This window comes from Rhinopithecus roxellana, chromosome 8 (genome assembly GCF_007565055.1).
Source record: "Rhinopithecus roxellana isolate Shanxi Qingling chromosome 8, ASM756505v1, whole genome shotgun sequence".
Classification (NCBI taxonomy): domain Eukaryota; kingdom Metazoa; phylum Chordata; class Mammalia; order Primates; family Cercopithecidae; genus Rhinopithecus; species Rhinopithecus roxellana.
The window spans coordinates 20,121,008-20,143,551 of record NC_044556.1 but is presented as its reverse complement, the minus strand read 5'-3'; the positions used below and the strand labels follow the sequence as shown (position 1 = coordinate 20,143,551).

At 40.7% G+C, this 22,544-nt stretch overlaps 1 protein-coding gene across 1 annotated transcript in view; it reads right to left on the bottom strand.

Moving 5' to 3' along the window:
• EPHX4 (epoxide hydrolase 4) overlaps positions 1–22,221 on the bottom strand; it is a 36,601-nt gene extending 14,380 nt beyond the window's left edge. Inside the window, exons 1-6 of the mRNA XM_030936458.1 lie at positions 21,745–22,221; positions 19,415–19,500; positions 9,225–9,382; positions 5,890–6,018; positions 3,130–3,233; positions 218–366 (exon numbers count right to left, since the gene is read on the bottom strand). Coding sequence (XP_030792318.1) covers positions 218–366; positions 3,130–3,233; positions 5,890–6,018; positions 9,225–9,382; positions 19,415–19,500; positions 21,745–21,975 — 857 coding nt within the window. The 5' untranslated portion in view covers positions 21,976–22,221. The remainder of the gene's footprint in view (positions 1–217; positions 367–3,129; positions 3,234–5,889; positions 6,019–9,224; positions 9,383–19,414; positions 19,501–21,744) is intronic.
• Between the last annotated feature and the right edge of the window lie 323 nt (positions 22,222–22,544).

Here is a 22,544-nt window from a genome sequence, read left to right as displayed (position 1 = left end):
AACAAGTGACAGCTACATGGAGGATTTGTGATATTATTCTGTCTACTTTTCCTTATGTTTGAAATTGTCCATAAAAAGATTATGCAACTTACTAAAACATTAAAATACCTTATTTGAGTCTTTGGATAAGTGGTGAACTTAACCTTAAAAATAAAATATTGTCCCTTTAGGGTCAGACCGAAATATTTTTATTTAACTAAAAAGAAATTATACTAACCTGAAGATATTTCGGTAATGGTTAATTGGGCCACTTAATGCTCCAGGCTGAGAAAAGACATAAATATAAGCTTCAAGATCCTCTGTTGTTAATTGGCATCCTTTTCTTCCAATGCCAGTGCTATGACTGGTAAACAGATGTTTCAAAACCTAATTTAAGTGAGAAAAGAATCATTAAAACTTTTTAGTATCTATTAATAAGCTAAGTCTTTGGCTTTGGAAAGGGGATGGTGGTCATTGTGCAGTGACAACTCCTAATTTCTGCTCTAGCCAAAGTTGAGATCTCATTGTTTATACATACATATTCTATGCATTTCTACTTTCCTAGCTTTATTTTTTCTATATTCTTCCCTTGTAATCTCCCCTGCACACTTCATTTTTATAAAAAGCATCCTGTCTTCTTGGTGCCTATTCATATTCTACAAGATCCAGTTCAAGAGTTCCTTGGATAAATGACTAATTCCCCATCTGGGCAGGAAAGAAAACATAAGCCCAGGACATTGAGGAAGCAAGCTATCACTGACTAAAGGGATTATGTCGAAAAGCCACAAGAGCCAACCTGATGGAATGCCTCATTTGATGCCTACTGTGGGATAATTTGGGCATCCAAAAGAATAATGACTATAACTGATTGGTATATATCAAATATATACTCATTACTCTAAAAGTTGTTTGTGAAAAGAAAAAGAATGAGCATATATCCTGCCATTCTTGTGTGAACTATATTTCAGAATACATAGATGTGGAAAAATTCTTTACAGCAGAATTTCAATTAAAAGCAGAAAGAATTATCAAATTAGAAAATCACCATTTTTCATACCCTAATGAAATAATGGGCCTAGGCTATGATCACTAATGTATGCTAAAATTAATTTGGTGGAAGGATGTGAAGAAATTTTTTTTTTTTTTTTTTCTTTTGAGACGGAGTCTCGCTCTGTCGCCCAGGCTGGAGTGCAGTGGCTGGATCTCAGCTCACTGCAAGCTCCGCCTCCCGAGTTTACGCCATTCTCCTGCCTCAGCCTCCCGAGTAGCTGGGACTACAGGCACCTGCCACCTCGCCCGGCTAGTTTTTTGTATTTTTTTTTTTTTTTAGTAGAGACGGGGTTTCACCATGTTAGCCAGGATGGTCTCGATCTCCTGACCTCGTGATCCGCCCGTCTCAGCCTCCCAAAGTGCTGGGATTACAGGCTTGAGCCACCGCGCCCGGCCAGGATGTGAAGAAATTTTGGCTAGGCTGACAACTCATGAGCCCACTAATCACTGTTAGCATTAGTAAAACTGGACCAAGTAGTTGTCATGCGCTTCCTTGATGGGATGTGTTAAGAAATACATAGCACCACCTATTAAGTATCCTTTTCAAATTAAAATTTAATCAAGCCTCTAGATCACCAGTACCTATGAAGTAGGAAAAACAAGGGTTAGAGGAACAAGTTAAATACCACCATGATGAAGCAATCAGCTAAATGCAAAATATGGATCTTTTCTCAGGCAAATTTCTTCAATAAACAAGTGAGATTAAAAAAAATAAGAAAAAAAAAGAAAGAAGGCACTGTTATACATTTTAAAAGCTGTAACAACTAAATACAAGGTATAGACTTTGGTTCCTGATTCAAACAAAGGAAATACATCAAGACATTTATGACAGTTAATGAAATTTGAATGAGTATTAAATGATATTAAGGAGTTGTCATTTATTCTGTTAGGTTTGATAGTGGCATTGGGGTTTTGTTTTTTTTTTTTTAAGTTCTTATCCCATCACAGTTATACACAGAATTATTTACAGGTAAAATTATATTGTGCCTTTTAAAAATCCTCACCAATATCTAATACCATGTGAGACATATAAGAAGCATTTAGGCTGTGAGTGGTGGCTCACGCCTGTAATCCCAGCACTTTGGGAAGCTGAGGTGGGAGGATCGCTTGAGGCCAGGAGTTTCAGACCAGCCTGGGCAACATGGTAAAACCCAGTCTCTACAAAAAATACAAAAATTAGCCGGGCATGGTGGTGCATGCCTGCAGTCGCAGCTACTTGGGAGGCTGAGGTGGGAGGATTGCTTGAGCCTGGAAGGTTGAGGCTGCAGTGAGCTGTAATTGCACTACTGCACTCCAGCCTGGGTGACAAAGCGAGTTCCTGTCTCAAAAACAAAGCAAAACAAAAAAACAAAAATAACAAAGAATAATTTAATAAATTTCCAATATACTTGCGTATGACTACTGGTGTCAGTGTACGTGCGACACTAATATCTGCATGTTTACTTTGTTTAGGGCTTTTTTTTTTTAATCCCAAAGTCTTCTACTTTGCTGCTATTAAACCTGACATTTGTATTCCCTCATCTCCCCATGAGATGTTCTCTAAAAAGGGGTATGCCTGTAGGGGCACAGTGTCACAAAAAAAATTGAAGAACAGCCAGGTATTTAAATACATAAACAGAGACTATGAAAATAAGCAAGACTATATGTAAGTTCTTTTCTTTTTCTTTTTTTTTTTGAGACGAAGTCTCGCTCTATCGCCCAGGCTGGAGTGTAGTGGCTGGATCTCAGCTCACTGCAAGCTCCGCCTCCTGGGTTTATGACATTCTCCTGCCTCAGCCTTCTGAGTAGCTGGGACTACAGGCGCCCGCCACCTCGCCTGGCTAGCTTTTTGTATATTTTTTTTTTAGTAGAGACGGGGTTTCACCGTGTTAGCCAGGATGGTCTCGATCTCCTGACCTCGTGATCTGCCCGTCTTGGCCTCCCAAAGTGCTGGGATTACAGGCTTGAGCCACTGCGCCCGGCCTATATGTAAGTTCTTAAAACCATTTGTTAAGTTACAATAATTTCCTTTCATTTTTCATTATTCTTCTTAAAGGTGGACTTTAAAATATTTTTCATTAATAAGAATAATACATTATTTGTTTGATTTGTTTGGCTTACCTTGAAATCATTTATCGAGAACATAAATTCTGGGAACCATGGTATTTGGAAGAAGTAGTAATAACTGGATTTCAACAGCTGAGCAGGGTGTCGTAAAATATATTCTGAAATTAAAATGCCATGTTAGACTTTATCCAAGGGGTATAAATTACTTACTGTTAGAAGAACTTCTTTTTAGGATAATTTCACTTTAAGATGATCCCATGAAAGAATCCATAAGGCTTCTTTGGAACAATTTCTATGCTCTTATATCTTATTATGAGTATTTCCAGTATTTCCAAAATGTATATCACTTTATTTATTATTATTTTTTTTGAGACAGAGTCTCACTCTGTCACCCAGGTTGGAGTGCAATGGCACAATCTCGGCTCACTACAACCTCTGCCTGCTGGGTTCAAGCAATTCCCCTGCCTCAGCTTCCCGAGTAGCTAGGATTACAGGTGCCCACCACTGCACCTACCTAATTTTTTGTCTTTTTGGTAGAGGCAGAGTTTCGCCATGTTGGCCAGGCCAGTTTTGAACTCCTGACCTCAGGTGATCTGCCCACCTCGGCCTCCCAAAGTGCTGGGATTACAGGCGTGAGCCACTGTGCCTGGCCTTATACACTTTAAATAAAAAGAAAGTTTCACTTTATGAAATCTTGACTCAAAAGGGAACAGGAAGCCCAAACGACACTGCTTTTCCTACAATGTCATTATCAGTGACCTACCACTTTTCCTAGGAATATACTTCTTCACCACCACACACTGGTGGTAAACTAATTAATTAATTAAATTTAATTAAGTGCTAGTTTCACTTAACAGTGTCCTTGATGAAACAGCAAAAAATATTAATTAAACTTGACCTTTGAGTACATCTTTTTAATATTCTATGTAATTAAATAGAAAGTACACATAAAGCAGTTCAAGACAACACAAATACAATGATTGTTCCAAGGAAAAGCACTTCTACAATTGTTTGAGTTGATGGGTTGAATTAGCTGTTTTTTCTTTCCTTTTTTTTTGTTTTTTTTTTGAGACAGGGTCTCACTTTGCCACCCAGGCTGGAGTGCAGTGGCACAGTCTCAGCTCACTGCAGCCTCAACCTCCTGAGCTTAAGTGATCTTCCTGCCTCAGCCCCCCAGGTAGCTGGGACTACAGGTGCGCACACCACACCCAGCTAATTTTTAGCTGCATTTTTAAATGTAACATGGTTTTACTTGAGAGAATGACTAACAACCTATCATCAGTCAGACATGGGTATTTGGCAGATAATCTCCTGAAAATTAACAAAGTGAGCCTGTCACGTCAAGGAAAAGAATCATCAGTAGTTGTTGCCATTGATAAAAATCAGACTTTCAAATGAACCTTGGAACTTTGGAAAACTTATATCTGCTACTGTGAGCTTCACAGCTTTGCAATACTTTAAAGGCTTTTCTGATGAGATTAGGGTGATGTCAAAGAATGTGATTTTTTGATACTGTTTGATGAAATGTGTCAACTTATGGAAGATCTGCATAAATCAGCAAACCAACATCTTCTAATGCATGATGATAAAAAACCAGGCATGGATAAAAAGATCCAATAAAAGTGCTAGGGAGACCTGTGGGTTTTAATAGCTCACACTATTAAAAAAACATTTACATGCCATCACATTCCACATTGTTACCTTTAAGAAACCATTGGCCAGGCACAGTGGCTCACACCTGTAATCCCAGCACTTTAGGAGGCTGAGACGGGCGGATCACAAGGTCAGGCATTTGAGACCAGCCTGGCCAACATGGCGAAACCCCGTCTCTACTAAAAATACAAAAATTAGCCAAGCGTGGTGGTGGGTGTCTGTAGTCCCAGCTACTCGGGAGACTGAGGCAGGAGAATCGCTTGAACCCAGAAGGCAGAGGTTGCAGTGAGCCGAGATGGTGCCACTGCACTCCAGCCTGGGCAACAGAGCAAGACTCCATCTCAAAAAAACAAAAACAAAAATGAAAACAAAACCATTAATTTTTAAGTTTGGTGTAGTATTAAGAAAGAAAATCCACAGTTATCTGAAAAGGCTATTAAAATACTCCTCCCTTTTCCAATTACAGATCTGTGTGAGGCCAAATTTCTCCATATACTTCAATTCAAACAACATATTGCAACAGATTGAAGAGATTTGCAAAAATGTAAAACAATGACACTCTTTTCACTAAAATTTTGTTTTGGAAGATATAGTTAGTTTTCATTTAAAATATGTTATTTATGTTAACATGTAATGGTTTATTTCTTTTGAGGAATTAACATATAAATATTTTAAATTTCTATTTTAATTTCCAATACAGTGAATATTTATAAACCATGTAAGTAAAAGTTCAATGGGGTCTTTAATAATTTTAAGAGCATAAGGAAGCCCAAGACCAAAAATGTGAGAACTGCTTTAAAGAATACTGCTATTCCTGACAGCCAAAGCAGTCAAGCAAGAGGAGATTTTATTTCTAGGCTGTCAGGATTCATTACTGTCAAAGCAATGTCATTGTATGTTTCCCTTTATCCCTCCCCAAGTAACAGTAAAATCTTTTTTTGAAGGAATAAAATTATGTAAGCAAGTATAAAGCTAAATTTTCTTAGATTCCCCTAGAAGATTGAAAACCAAGGTATCTGACACTGTCATGTGCTATCATGGTTTAGTCACTTAGTTTTAAAATATTATAGTAACCAAATTTTGCTGTTTCTAATCCAAAATGTCAGTGGCAGGAGTGAATTGTCACATTAGCAGAACTGTTTTGATAAAACTTGAACTCACCTGTAAATACATTTGGATGAGGGAAGTTAATAACAATAAGCTTCATCACCATTTCAGGATAACAGATGGCAATTAGCCAAGCAATCATGCCTCCCCAGTCATGACCAATAAGAACACATTTGCTATACCCTGTAATCAAGAAATAAATGTTGACATCATTAAAAAGAAACAGGTGAGTGCACTGTTACCTCACATAAAATAGTTATACTTCTAAAGCACCTCTTTTCATTATCTTATCCTAATTATGCACTTTGTGCAGATATTGAGTTCAGTGGTTCCAAAACTTGTCTGTACATCACCTACATAGCTCCACTCTAAACCTATAGATTGAGAATCTATGCCAGGAATCCATATTTTAAAAAAAAAATCTGAAATAGGGCCGGGCGCGGTGGCTCAAGCCTGTAATCCCAGCACTTTGGGAGGCCGAGACGGGTGGATCACGAGGTCAGGAGATCGAGACCATCCTGGCCTACACGGTGAAACTCCGTCTCTACTAAAAAATACAAAAAACTAGCCGGGCGAGATGGCAGGCGCCTGTAGTCCCAGCTACTCGGGAGGCTGAGGCAGGAGAATGGCGTAAACCCGGGAGGCGGAGCTTGCAGTGAGCCGAGATTGCGCCACTGCACTCCAGCCTGGGCGACAGAGCGAGACTCCGTCTCAAAAAAAAAAAAAAAAAAAAAAAAAAATCTGAAATAGGCCAGTGTGATGGCTCATACCTATAATCCCAACACTTGAGAGGCCAAAGCAGGAGAATTTCTAGAGGCCAGGAGTTCGAGACCAGCCTGGGCAACACAGCAAGACCGCCCCCCACCAAACCAGCCATCTCTACAAAAAAATAAAGAAATTAGCCAGGTGTGGTGGTGCCCACCTGTAGTACCAGCAACTGTAGAGCCTGGGGTGGGAGGATCCCTTGAGCCCAGGACTTCAAGGCTGCAGTGAGCCATGATCATGCCACTGCACTCCAGCCTGGGTGCGAGACTGAGACTCTGTTTCTAAAAAAGAAAAAAAAAAAAAAAAAAAAGCGGCGGGGGAACAGGAGTACAAAACAAACAAAAAAACATCTGAAATAGCTAATGTTGCTCAGCTCTGGTCCCATGGACCTGAGTTTGGAAACCATGGTAAAGACTGCACATAATGGGCCAGGCACAGTGGCTCAAGCCTGTAATCCCAGCACTTTGGGAGGCCGAGACGGGCGGATCATGAGGTCAGGAGATCGAGACCATCCTGGCTAACACGGGGAAACCCTGTCTCTACTAAAAATACAAAAAACTAGCCGCGCTAGATGGCGGGGGCCTGTAGTCCCAGCTACTCGGGAGGCTGAGGCAGGAGAATGGCGTGAACCCGGGAGGGGGAGCTTGCAGTGAGCTGAGATCCGGCCACTGCACCCCAGCCTGGGCGACAGAGCGAGACTCCATCTCAAAAAAAAAAAAAAAAAAAAAAAAAAAGACTGCACATAATGAAGTCAAAAGTGAGATTATTTTCTTTTTTTGAATGCTCAGAAATTTCTAGTTATAGTAAAATTATAAATGTCTCATCTATGTCCAACTCATAAATCTTTATTTCCAGGAAGCATCTATTTCTTCCCTAACTTCATAAATCCTATGTACAGCTCAACACAGAAAGTTTGTCACTAATTTGGAACTGTGAAGTCAAATTGAAGTAATGGAAAGTCTTAATTATAGCACCAATTTTGCACCAGTTTCATTTTATGTAATCACTCAGTAATTTAAAGTAGGTTAAAATGTTGATTAATAGAGATTCCTACAGGATTTCCATTGTATGGATGGATAAAATTCATTTGTAATTTATTCCTGGAGTACTTAAAATTGCTTAATTCTTTCAAGGAAGTACTTCTCACCATCACTCCTCACCACTATACTAATACACACACATAGGCATCGACACACACAGATAAATCTTGTTTATATTAATTATTTGCCTAAAAATTTCATGATGACAAATTTAGGCCAGGTCTGACTGAATTATCACAAAATCTGAAACATAATTGTTCAAAATCAATGTCGGAGTCTCTTTTACTGTAATCAAACTAAATGACAACATTGTACGTGACACCCCCAGACCCCATCCATTATTTCTCCCCTAAAAATATTGGGCTGATCTATGCTCTCATTAGATCACTGTAGAAAGGGCCTTTCATTTCATGGTGTTTCTCACTATACTGCTTCCCTTAGCATATTGATGGTAGCAGCTTGGTTTCAGTCAAAAGGGATATAGTATTAATAGATTGGATTATTGTTAAAAAATATTTGCTTTCCCCTTCTCCCTACTGTCATAGTAGTCTACCTGCTGCCCTTTGATTTTAAACTTGGCCATGTGATTTGCTTTGGTCTCATGGTGGCTGTATAACTCGACTTTGGGCTCCACCATATGACTTGCTTTGACTAATGGGCTGCCTGTAGAAACTTGAGCTTGTGCAGCTGAGCTCACCCTCTACCATTGCCAGGAGAAAAGCTTCCCTCAGGCAGCCACTCCCTTTTAGCTTGGACTCCAGCCCAACTCACAGAGAGAAGCCAGTCCCAGCTGGACCTGCAGCCTGAGGTAAAGACCAGAGGAGTCCAGCCTATGGTTAACCTGCAGATCCATGAGTACAGGAAAAAATGGTTATGACCCTATGCCACCGATCTGGGGTGGTTTGTTTCACAATATTATGTGGTTCTAACTGATGGATAACAACAGAAATAATGCAAGTGCATCTGTATTTTATAACATTTTAAAATGAATATTTAGGTGTGTGTTCTAAAGAAATAAATTTTCTAAGTACAAAAATAAAATTTTCAATAATTATTTCTGAAAATAATAAACAGCATACATTAGGTCTATTTTTTTTTTTTTTTTTTTGAGACAGAGTCTCGCTCTTATTGCCCAGGATGGAGTGCAATGGCACAATCTTGGCTCACTGCAACCTCCACTTCCTGGGTTCATGCCTGGATAATTTTTGTATTTTTAGTAGAGACAGGGTTTCACCATGTTGGCCAGGCTGGTCTCAAACTCCTGACCTCAGGTGATCTGCCTGCCTCAGCCTCTCAAAGTGCTGGGATTACAGGCGCGAGCCACAGCACCCGGGCCATTAGGTCTATGTTTAAAAACAAATCTGAAAAGTCATTCTTGGCTGGTAGACGGAATCGTTGCTCTAGATGCATCATTTTAAATTTCCTGTATAGATATTTTGGGCTGACTACCTGAAACCATGGTGACAGGATCCAGATAATTTGAGGAGATGGAATATGCATCCTCCCAAGAAAAGATGTCATCGATTCACAATTTGTTGAATGTTTGTCCCTTAAAAAGAGTTGTTTTGTTTCAAACTAACCTACCTAAAGAATCTAAAATATCCTTTATGTCTGTAATTAGACAGTCCAATTTATAATTCTGTCGATGAATGGGAGCATCTGTTTCTCCATAACCTCTCAAATCCAGTGCTACAACTCGATATTCACTTTTAAATTCTCTCAGTTGGTAACGCCAAGAATACCTGCAGGAAAAAAGGAAGCATTTAAAATACCATATTTACTAGAACAAAGAGTAACATTACAAATTTTTTTTATTTTCTTTTTTATTTTTTTTGAGACGAGTTTTGCTCTGTCACCCAGGCTGGAGTGCAGTGGTGCAATTACAGCTCACTGCCGCCTCAACCTCCCTGGCTCAAGTGATCCTCCTGCCTCAGTTTCCTAAAAAACTGAGACTATAGGTGCACATCATCACACCCAGCTAATTTTAAAAATTTTGTGTAGACACGGGGTCTCCCTATGTTGCCAGGGCTGGTCTCAAACTCCCGGCTCAAGAGTGATCCTCATGCCTTAGCCTCCCAAAGTGCTGAGATTACAGGTGTGAGCCACTGCACCTGGCCACATTTCAGATTTTCTCAGTGGAAAACTGTAAGAAATTCCTTATTTTTTATAACAGATATATAGCTGCAAGTAAGCAAGAAAGAGACCTACTTGAGAAGGAAACACTGACATTCTATTAGAATTATTTTATCTTTTTACCAATTCCAGTGGAGGGTAACAAAGTGCCATGATTTACAGAAACTACACAGTATCAGATACTAAAATCATTGTACTTACATAAGTCTTAATAAGTCCATTTTTTAAAAATTGAAACAAGGTCTCGCTATGTTCCCAGGCTGGGCTCAAACTCCAGGTTCAAGTGATCCTCCTGCTTCAGCCTCCCAAAGTGCTGGGATTACAGGTGTGAGCTAACATGTCTGGCCAATAAGTCAATTTTTCATTTGCTTGTTTGTTTTGAGACAAGAGTTTCGCTCTTATTGCCCAGGCTGGAGTGCAATGGCGGGATCTTGGCTCACTGCAACCTCTGCCTCCCAGGTTCAAGCGATTCTCCTGCTTCAGCCTCCCAAGTAGCTGGGATTACAGACCTGTGCCACCACGCCTGGGTAATTTTTGTATTTTTTTTTTTTTCTTAGTAGAGACAGGGTTTCTCCATGTTGGTCAGGCTGGTCTCGAACTCCTGACCTCAGGTGATTCACTCATCTCGGCCTCCCAAAGTGTTAGGATTACAGGCGTGAGCCACTGTGCCTGGCCAAATAAGTCAATTTTTTAAGCTTTTCTTAAATGGTGTGTATAGCCACCAGGAAATCTGTACTATGAACAGTTAGTTATTTTACAGCCCAAATTTCTAGATAATAAATTGATTATGTTTATCTGAAAAGTAGATTTTACTCACCTTACTCCATTGTCAAATAGGGTCAATGTTTTAGTAATAACCACAGCTTATTTATGGGTGAAAAAGTCTGAAGGCTTTTTTAAAAAAGATTATCACTCAAATAATCTAATAATGAAACAATCATTTAAGATAAACCTCTGCTTGCTAAAGCAAAATTCTGTGGAGAAGATCCTGAACCATGAGTATAAGCAAGAGTGATACTAAAAACATTTAACAACCAAAATGGCACCAGCACTGACCAATTAGAACAGCCACAGTGCTGCAGCCAAGTTCTGGAGGCCACTGCTGAGCCAGGCATTCTCCCTTTGCTTGATCATGGAACTGCAGAATTCATTGAAATAGAGAGATCCATGAGATTTTCTTTTTCAAATAAGCAAACCCATTTTAGATAACCAACAGAAAAAAAAGACATGGATTTTAAAAAGTGACTCATTATGTTATGGGACTCAAAATATGCATTTAAAAAAACGCATCTGCGTGCACATTTGTTCATGGAAATACAGTGTAAAATTATCTGACACAAGCCAAGTGGGAGATTATGGTCTGAAAATACTTTTGGAGTGCAGTAGGCAAGCTAACACAACTGAATGTTAAGATTATAAACCAGTGTAAAGATTTTAATATAAGATTATAAGCCAACAGTGAAAGGGGGGCAGTGATATGAAGTGACACACAACAGTAAGATCAATGTAACAAACAGGCCAGGCACAGTGGCTCACACCAGTAATCCCAGCACTTTGGGAGGCCAAGGTAGGCAGATCACTTAAGCTCAGGAGCCTAGGCACCATGGCAAAACCCTGTCTCTACACAAAATTAAAAAATTAGGCTGGGCGCGGTGGCTCACGCCTGTCCCAGCACTTTGGGAGGCCAAGGCAGGCAGATCACCTGAGGTCATGAGTTCGAGACCAGCCTGACCAATATGGAGAAACCCTGTCTACTAAAAATACAAAATTAGCCAGGCGTGGCGGTGTATGCCTGTAATCCCAGCTACCTGGAGGCTGAGGCAGGAGAATCGCTTGAACCAAGGAGGCAGAGGTTGAGGTGAGCTGAGATCGTCCCATTGCACTCCAGTCTGGGCAACAAGAGCAAACTCCATCTCAAAAAAAGAAAAAGAAAAAAAATTTTTACTAAGTATGGTGTCATGTGCCTGTGGTCCCAGATACTCAGGAGCCTGAGGTGGGATGATGGCTTAAGCCCAGGTGGCAGAGTTTGCAGTGAGCTGTGATTGCGCCACTGCACTGTAGCCTGGGTGACAGAGCCAGAACCTGCTCCCCCCGAAAAAAAAAATCATTGTAACAAATGAACCATCTTACATCATCAGGAAGAGCGTCAGACACATATTTGGAATTATGAATGAATATGGAATTTTTTGATCTATCACTAGGATATTTATATTTTATGAAAATCTGCCAAAGCATTGCCAACTAAGATGGATTTGAAAATGTTAACAAAAAACAAACACAGAAAAAGAATAACAAAAAAGAAAATGCTAATAAACATGTCTTCTGGCCAGGCGCAGCGGCTCATGCCTGTGATCCTAGCATTCTGGGAGGCCAAAGCGGGCGGAACACTTGAGGTTAGGAATTTGAGACCAGCCTGGCCAACATGGTGAAACTACGTCTCTGCTAAAAATACAAAAATTAGCCAGGCGTGGTGGCGGACATAATCCCAGCTACTCGGGGGGCTGAGGCAGGAGAATCGCTTGAATCCGGGAGGTGGAGGTTGCAGTGAGCCGAGATCACATCACCGCACTCCTGCCTGGGTGACAAGAGTGAAACTCCGTCTTAAATAAATAAATAAATAAAATAAAATAAACGTGTCTTTTTTGGCTAGGCTGTAATGTTGTTAATCTTGTCTGCAGATTGTAACAAATAAAGTAGCTTGTTTCCTTAAAGATACTCATCTATCAACACATATGATTGTATTTTTTCTGATTTGCCTTACTTAAAATTTTGAATTGATTTTTTATGTCTTTGTAACTGAAGCCTAATTCTTCCCTCTTTATAATCCATCATACCCAATCAATAAAGTTCTGTTCATTTAACCTCTTAAATATTTATTTAAACATTCCCTTCTACCATTCTATCATTACCTTAATTCAGGCCTCCTTTTAGGCAGCAGCCTGTTGCTTGGTCTAAGTGTGTCCCTTTCATTCCCCTCTGCTCTATCTTCTACAAAACCAGTGACTGTAGCAAAGACACAAACTCATGTCATTTCCTTGCTGAAAATCTTGACTCCCTATTACTCATAACATGAAGCTCCAGCTCATTTTTCTAGCAGAAAAATATCTGAAAGATTTGACTATTGCTCAATCTTCCAGCCAGATTACTTTACACTCTGTCATTCGCTTTATAACAAAAAGAGCTAACATCTATACCATTCTTACTACATGTCAGGCCCAACTCTAAGTGCTTCTTGTATGGTAATATTGATCTTCAAAACAATACTATGAAGTAGGTATTATTATTATCTTCACTTAACAGATGAAGAAGTGGAGGGAAAGCAAAGTTAACTGAAGTACCAATGGTCACAGAGTCAGTAAACAGCAGAGCCAGGATTCTAGCCCAGGGAGTCTGGCCCCAGAGTCCATGTTGTACTGCCTCTGCAGCACTAGGTTGAAATAGGTGAACAAATAGAGATATTGGTTTTTGCTTTTATGACTTTGTTCATATGGTTTCCTTTGTCTGAAATACCATCACTCCCCACCATTCTCCTATTACTCCATAATCCCTGACGCTCACCCCTCGGTTAACTCCTTATCACAATGGGCATCTCCTCTTCTAGGAGACTTCCCAGCTCTCTCCATTACAGCTGGGGTGCATGGGCCCCTTCCACACTTGTATGTGCACTCTTCAGGGCTGAGGCACACATCACTTTTGATACCTGGCTCTTCCACGAGATCGTTTCCTGGGTTGTCTATGAGAATATCTAACCCCTGTTGGAGATTAATAAAGATGTGTTGAATAAGTGAAACAACAAACAAATAAAAACACTGAGTAAACAACTAGAAGTACCAGTTGTGCAGTAGGACTTTTGTCCCAGTTCAAACCTTGAGACAATGACATTTATCGGTCCCAAATTCCTACTGGGGAATTTGTATTCAATTTCTGTTGAACTGCACATGGTTTCAGTACCTTAAGGGTCCGTGTCTTCATTTAGGATTTTCAAGGTAGAAATTTCAAGGTAGAAATTTCACTTAATGTATATAATCCTGCAACATCTTACATTTAGAATTGGATTAGGGATTATGCAAACATGATGCCTCCATGTCATATTAGAAATAATTTAAATTGCCTTAAAAATAAATCCAGCTACTGCTTTTAACAATGAGTTGAAAGCCAAACAATATCCTAAACAATTCTAAGAAATAGGGCAACTGCATGTTTTTAATAAATTACTAAGGAATAATTTTTAACTGTCATCTTCCTGAAGTTCATAAACTAAACACATTTGATTTACACGTTAGCCCTAAACTGAAAAAGAAGTCACCCCAGTATCAGATTGATGGACACATCATTTACATGAATAAAGCGAAAACAATCTCCTTGACACAGGAATGAAACACATTACAAAAGCAGTAACCCTGAAAACACTATAAATAAGCAAAACTATTTTCATCCACATTGCCTTTTTTCTGGTAGCTTTAGGTAATAGCAGAGGACACTCAGGAAAAATAACCAATCTCTTTCCCAGTGATAGCTCTTTACCTAAGGAGGGCTCCTGGTTTTACCAGGCTAGCCACTTTCAGATGTAGACTCTCATCCTCCTCTTTACCACAGAGAAATGCCATAGTTGTCAGCTTCTCTGCTCAGCTGTATGATGAAGGCCCCTCACTTGCCTCAGCACTTGAATGATGACGCATGCATTCCATACAGCTGGAGACGAAGACGACTCAAAGAAATTGCCTGCCTCAGCTCAAAATATTTTTAAAGGAGATGCAAATTGAAGTGGAGAGAGAGAGTGGGAGAAAGATCATCCTTTGACAAACAGCCTTATTTGGGGTTAATTTAGTCAAAGGTCCTGTAGATGTGTATCTTGCTTAATATTTCCTTTAGACTTTAAGAAGACCCAGGATTTTATTGTTGCTGTGTAACAGCTGATTGTATACATTAAATATCACCATTTCTCAACAGCTATTCTCAGGCAATGATGATAAATGCAGATAATATGTTACATTTGTATGGTGCTTTTCTGTTTAAAAAGCACTTTCACACACATTATCAATTCATGGCTTTTTTGTTTGTTTTCACTGTATCAAATATTTATTACCTACTTAACCTATGATCAAGCATACACGTTCATGTGTATTTAGGCAAAACTTAATTGCTAGAGGAATAACATTTAAATTTGTAATATAAATTGAAAATGGTTTGAAATGCCACGCATGAAGTTTTTTGGCCTTTAAAATGAAAAAAATAAATAAGAGTTTTGTCTTAAAACGTAAACCCTAGAGTTTTGTCCTAAATTCTAAGACCTTTTTTTTTCCTATTGTTTGTTTCCACTAGCACCTCAATGGAATTGACTAGACCTCATAATGGGTAAGAGTGGCAATTTGATTGATTGAAAGGAAAGACAGAGTGAGCATCAACAGGGGTCTTGGTTTAGCCTATGACTCCAGAGATACCTGATTACCAACAATCTCCATGTAATATTTTCAGATGCTCCCTAAACAACCAGGTAGCTTTCAGATTAATGATCAGCAAAGTTCAATGAATTCAATATGATCTATTTTGAGTAGCTGAGCTATCTGCGTTTGTAGTTGTTGCTGTTTTAAATTCTAGCAATGTTCTTACTGGAGAAACATATGACAGATTTAGTGAATAGAAGGGACACATGCCTATCTACGATCTTCACATATTTCTTAATATACGGCTTTTCAGAGTGAAAATATCTCTAGGAGCTTCCCAAAAACTAAACCATTCCTCACAATGACCAGATCCCTTTTGGATCCATTCAAGATTTGACTTTGTGGGAGCAAATGGGAATGATGTCCAGGGACCAGTGCTGGACCCCTCCTAGGCTGTTTCATCCCCTGAAGATTCTAGAACAAGAATCACCAGCCATTTCTATTTTGCAAAAGGGCTCTCATGAGGAGTAAATAATGAGACATGACTGTGAAAAACATGCACAAAATCTCTTAGAATATGACAGAGAGCATCTACTGCCCTGTATGAAAGTGGTTGTAGGTTCATTTTTATCTTTGTGGATGTTGCTCCGCATGTAAAGAGGTGAAGTTTCAGAGGAATAAGGAGGGACAAGTACTGAGGTTGGTGTGAGGTAGAGAAAGAAAATAGCTTTCAAATGTTTTCTTTCTAAAAAGTTAAGTATCATCTCCCCGATGTATGAATTTTATTTAGGATGATGATTTAAAATGTTAAATTAAGGTATTTTTATATTGTTGGCTGATTTTTTAACAACTTCTTGAATGTTTGTATAAGGTGTGACATTTGAAAGGCAAAAATCCATGCATGTTATCCGATCAGATTACTATAATTCCTATAGAATGAGAACAAGTTGCAGAGGTCAGCCCTGACTTTCAAAAACAAGGGGCACCTGACTTTCTGGCACTGCCAACTTCAGAAGGGTAGCTATGGGGCTTAAATGAGATGGTATATATACGACACTTATAAAAGTACCTGGCTCGGGAAGGGAACAGCATACACTGGAGCCTGTTGGGGGGTGGGGAGAGAGAAAGCATCAGGATAAATAGCTAACGCATGCTCTACTTAATACCTAGGTGACGGGTTGATAGATGCAGCAAACCACCATGACACACGTTTACCACGTAACAAACCTGCATGACCTGCACATGTATTCCAGAACTTAAACAAGAGAGTACCTGGCTCATAGTGAATGCTCAGAAAATGTTAACTATCATCACCAGAGTTAGGAAACTATTATCTGACACATGGATCTCCACACTGAATGAATGGGAATGAAGGAAGAAAATGAACATTTACTGAATATTCACTGGGGCCAGATTTTTCATGTTTTGACTCTTCATCCTCACCCAACTCTGCAACATTATTGTAGATGATTGTTTAGGGTTCTGCAGCAAATAAGTGGCTGAGCCAGAATGTACTGCCCATGCTATGTTAAGCAGATTTGATCAATGTTTCAGAGTAACATTTTATTGTGAACTAATTATGCCATGCACTCCATGAGGTGAGACCACATGCGTATGCTCGAATTGCACTGGGCAGCTAATCTACCACCTCACTGAGCCGTCTCCAGATGAATGAAAGAACAGATCAAAGCATAACAGGAAAATGACTTATGTTTATTTATGCACATCAATCCAGAAGGGGAAAAAGATCTTCATGCAGGGAAAATATTCTAAGGAAGACTTCTCACTCTGGAAAAATTATTAGGTATAGGTATCTTTGCTATCCTCCACTCTTTTCTTCAATGCCTAATACCTCCTAGTACACTAACATCCTCAATACATTTATTCATAAAGTCCCTTTCACTCACAAAGTATTAACTAAAGTGGGTCGGGTGCAGTGGCTCACACTTGTAATCCCAACATTTTGAGAGGCTGAAGTGGGCAGATCACTTGGGGTCAGGAGTTTGAGACCAGCCTGGCCTGTTTAACATGGTAAAATCTTGTCTCTACTGAAACTTCAAAAATTAGCTGGGTGTGGTGCACATTTGTAATCCCAGCTACTTGGAGGCTGAGGCAGGAGAATCACTTGAATCCAGGAGGTGGAGGTTGCAGTGAGCTGAGATTGCACCACTGCACTCCAGCCTGGGTGACAGAGCAAGACTGTCTAAAAAAAAAAGAAGTCTCTTAAGGTAGTAATCCTTTCAGCACTAGATGCATTTTAAATCAGGATTTTGAGTGACATAAAATCTTTAAGACTCTAAAGGAGGTAAGAAATCTGTAATGGTGGAATTCTAGGTGTTATAAGATAGTAAGGGAGGATTTGCAGACAGGATATTGTCCTAGACCTTTCAAAATATATCAGATATTCTACCTTTGAGTCAACTAAGGGAAGTGGGCTTTTAAAAACATCAATTTCTTGACCTATTTACTTTATGAACTATTTCTCATAGCCCTGTGCTATCAAAAACTGGTTTTCTTTTACTGCCATAGGTACCACCTTTTTTTTTTTTTTTTTTTGAGATGGAGTCTTGCTCTGTCGCCCAGGCTGGAGTGCAGTAGTGTGATCTCACCTCACTGCAAGCTCCGCCTCCTGTGTTCACACCATTCTCCTGCCTCAGCCTCCCGAGTAGCTGGGACTACAAGCGCCTGCCACCAGGTCTGGCTATTTTTTTTTTTTTTGTATTTTTAGTAGAGATGGGGTTTCACCGTGTTAGCCAGGATGGTTTCGATCTCCTGACTTCGTGATCCACCTGCCTTGGCCTCCTGATATGTACTACCTCTTTTAAAGATGTTCATTAAAAAAAAAAAAAAATTTAAACATACGTTGCTTTCATCTGTACTTATTTGGCCCAGTGGGGTCAATAGAGAACAGAACATTTCTCCTTAGGTAATTGCTATGGTCTGAATATGTTCTCCCAAAATTCATATGATGAAGTTTATTTGCCTCCAGAGGACACATCAGCAAGGCACCATCTTGGACACACACAGACGTGGATGTCACTAGACTCTGAATCTGCCGGTGCCTTGATCTTGGACTTCCCAGTCTCCAGAATGGTGGGAAATAAATTTCTGTTCTTTATAAATACCCAGTGTCAGGTATTTTGTTATAGCAACAAAAATGAATGAAGATAGTAACTAATAATTACATATTTGGGGCTCTAGATTTTCTTCCTAATGTGAAATATTTAGGTAAATTATCCTGCATTCCTATAAGCCTATTGCTCTGTGCACAGGAAATAGTTCATTTTCAGTTTCCATGAGTGCTCTACTCTCTGCCTTCTCCTCACCCCAGCCTCACCAAAATCTTCCTGATAACAATCACTCCACATCTTTGGTTTGTTTAAAATCTCCTTTCCCTACCCAGTGTTGTATTTTGTCTGTAGTAGATACTCTACACAAACAGTTTGGTTACTGTTTCAGAAATTTGAAACATTAAAAGATATGTGTTTTAATCCTCAAAAAACATATAAATTTAAAATGGTAGCAGGTAGGTCTTTTAAGGAGGAAAACCATTGCTGTGATTCAGGAACATTTAGGAATATTAACTCTGGGCACATGATCAAAAAGTAGGGTCTGTTAAAAGTCATTACAAGAGGCTTGGTGTGGTGGGTTACACCTGTGATCCCAGCACTTTGGGAGGCCACGGTGGGAGGATTGCTTGATCTCAGGCTTTCAAGACCAGCCTGGGCAACATAGCAAGATTCCATCTCCAAAAAAAAAAAAAAGCTAGGTGTGGTGGTAGATGCCTGTAGTCCCAGCTACTTGGTAGGCTGAGGTGGGAAGATTGCTTAAGCTCAGGAGGTCAAAAGTTGCAGTGAGCTGTGATCATGCCACTGTGCCCCAGCCTGGGTGACAGAGTAAGACCCTGTCTCAAAAATTACCATTGTAACAGTATTAAGAGGTGGGGCCTTTAAGAGGTGGTTAGGTCACGAGGGCTCTGCCCTCATGGATGGAAATAATGCCACCATGAAAGGGTAATTTCAGTCCCCTTTTGCCTCTTTGCCCTTCCTCCTCTGCCATGTGATGCTGCAGCAAGAAGGCCCTTGTCAGATGTTGGCACCTTGATCCTGAACTTCCCAATCTCTAGAACTCTGAGAAAATACATTTATGTTCATCATAAGTTACCCAGACTGTGATATTCTGTTACAGCAGCACAAAATGAACTGAGAAAATAAGCCAAGTTTTAATATAACAATAAATGTTAGTTGGTAAGTTTACCAGAATTCTGGAAATCCATGAAGCAGCAGCATAAGTGGTTTGCCTCTTTCTCCAGCAGCAACATAGTGAAATCTTAACCCTGAATCCTGAAAGTAGAGGGCATGGAATTTTAGTGATGTTTGTGTTGATTGACAAAGAAATATATTTAGCATTTCCCCTTCATTAAAAAATAATAACTTGCCTTATTTTTAAAAATTTGTGTATTTACAATATCTTTATGACACTCAGTTGCCTTATTTTTAACATCAAGAAATAAATTTACTTTCATTAATTTTCAAAAAGAAAAGCAAACCCCATGCCCTATTAATAGGGTAAATTGACAGATTCACTTTGTCAACACTCCCTTGACAGTATCTTCTCTTCTTGTTCTAGTACAAGGTCAATTTATATATTATGAGCTTCTGAAGCAATGTCACAATTTGTAACTTTCATCTTACCATTTGTAACTTGCATGTTACTGATGTGTCACATTTCATCTCCCAAATGCTGCAGGACATGTAAATAATTCTAATCTGAATTTATATTTCTGCCATGTTTACATCCTAGTCATCTACTTTTCTCAGCTTGCCCGTCAAGAGCTGTGCAATCAGTTATATAATTCACACCTCCTTCTCTTATTTTTAGGTCTCTCCTTCCCACATTATTATTTTGAGTGTTGCATGTTCTGTTCCCCTTGCTGCCTGCTCATGTCATGTCAGTGTGTGTTTCTAATAACAGAGTGCCCTGAGTGCTCAAGACTTCACTCTGCATGTGGGAGACAAGAAAACACAAGGAAAATTAAAAAACAGGGGAATGAGACAGGAATTCAAGCAAATACTAAGCAAGCTGAATGGAGGAAAGTAGAGGGAACAGCAGAAAAATAAAAAACTCTGAAAGCAAGCAAGCTAGGAAACAAAAAGAACCAAAAGCTGAACAGAGACATTGGGTTTTTATATCAGGCAACTCAAGCAACTGAGTTTTCAGATGTGAAAGAATCATTTTGCAGATTCAGAAGATGAGGCCCAAAGATGGTAACATGGGTCATAAAATGGTTGAGAGCAGGGCTGTGACCAGAATCTCCATCTTGTCCTAACTCCCAGGACAATGTTCTTTCCACTCCTTTGTACTCTGTCTCTGGGGAAGCTCTTTAGGCGGCCAGAGCCAGGGGAAAGGTGTTTTATGGAATTCCAGATGGTTCTCATACAACTTTTACTCCTCAGGTTGGACAGAGATAACAAAATCTGACTTTACCCTCAGTTGCACGATGGCTTCCTAGAGGTTCAATAACTTCTTTTATTGGTGGTGAGTCTTGGAGGATTAAATGTTATGGGCACTGGATTGGATTTAATTAACATATACTTTATTGCACTGACTATGCGTCAGGCATTGTTTTAAGTTTTTCGTGTTTGTTTTTATAAATATTAACCTATTTAATTCTCATGTCGACCCCAGGCAAGAAAGAAGTTCTCTTGCCCTTCCGAACTTCAGCTGCGGGGCAATTTAACTCCTAACAGGAAATAAGGACTTGGTGACATAAATATCCCCTCTTATGAGGCTGGGTTTGAAAGGCCTGTGAGTCAGACTGCAGGGTGTATCACGGGAACTATTTCCCTTCACCACCTGGAGCATCAGGAAACAGAATATCTGTGGGCTGTGAGGAAGCTTGAACAATTACAGTCTGCAGGAAAGGCTGGATTTACTTTTTATTCCATTCCTTTCTTTGGTCCCTGACTTCATAAGTCTGCATTCCTCCCCACAAGCACACACAATTTACTTATTGTTTCATGCAACCTAAGTCGTCTGTGATCATCATAAACTCATGACTCCCAAAGACTGACTGTTTACTCTTATTATCTCTAAAATTGGGCAAGAACAGGCTCCTGAGACATTAGGATGCCACGAGGAACAATTCTCTACAGCCGATCTGAGCTCTAAAGGGCAAAAGGGTGACAGGAGACAGCTTTCCCTTGCAGTAGGAAAAAGAGCAGGTTTATTCTGGGTTGTTGTGGCGCGGGGCGGGGGGGGGGGGGGGGCGGGGAGCGGGGAGCGTAATATAATAGGACCCTGATTAAAGAAGTTCCACATTCAGAAACCAATCAAGGTGCCTGCAAAGACCGAGTGCTGTTTATCAGCATCTCTCTCTCTCTTTCTCTTTCACACACACACACACACACACACACACACACACACACACACACACACACGACACGCAGGGACCCGACCCCTCCTCCTCTCCTGCCCGAACACTAGGGGACGCTGAGCTGGCGTCTCGGAAGGAGCAGCCCGGCGCCCCCCGCCTTCGCGGCGGTCACACTCCCTCCCGCTCCCGCCAGGCCCGCGGCGCCCTTCACCTTGATCCGCACGTAGCAGTGGGTGCCCAAGGAGGGGTCGCTCAGACACGCGGGAGGGTGCTCCCGGGGGGACCGCCGTAAGGTCTGCGCCGGCCCCTTGCCGAGGCTCCACAAAAGTTTGAGCAGGTGGATGGAGGCGCAGAGCCCGCAGTAGCAGTAGACCAGGGACCAGAAGAGCAGGGACCGGAGCGTGAGCATCAGGCGGGGCAGGCAATCCCGCAGCCTCGCCATCGGGAGGCAGCGGCAGGGCCCGCTGCCCTTCCTCGGGAGGCGGTGAGCGAGTGCCGCGGCGCGCCAGGCCAGCCCGCCGTCGCCGCTTGGCGCGCGCCTCCCCCGGCCCGGGGCGGCCGGCGTTCCGTGTCACCGCGGCGGCTCCGCACACGCGCCGCGCCCAGCCCGGAGCGCGCAGGGGAAAGCCGGGCCTGCAGGGTGCGGCGGGCCAGGCCGGGGTGCAGAGCTCGGCCGTCTTCCGCGGAGAGCGAGATCCGGTTTCAAAATTGCAAAACTGTGGGGGAGGATAAAGGCGATACTTTCCAAACCATCCCGGGCACCAAGGAAGGAAGCGCCACTCGTTCTTCTTTGTTGTTCTCAATGTATCAAGCAAAACTAGTTCTAAGCCCACATATTCGTGTGTCATAGTTCAGGGACACAGGTCAGCGACAAACTTCCATGCTATTATACCCAAATAGATTCTTTATAGTGCAAAATCACTCTGCACTGTGAAAGATAGCGCCTTCCTTTTCTCCTCAAACTCTTTCATGAAATCATAATTTCTGTAGAAATCCGCCTATTCCTTGCCT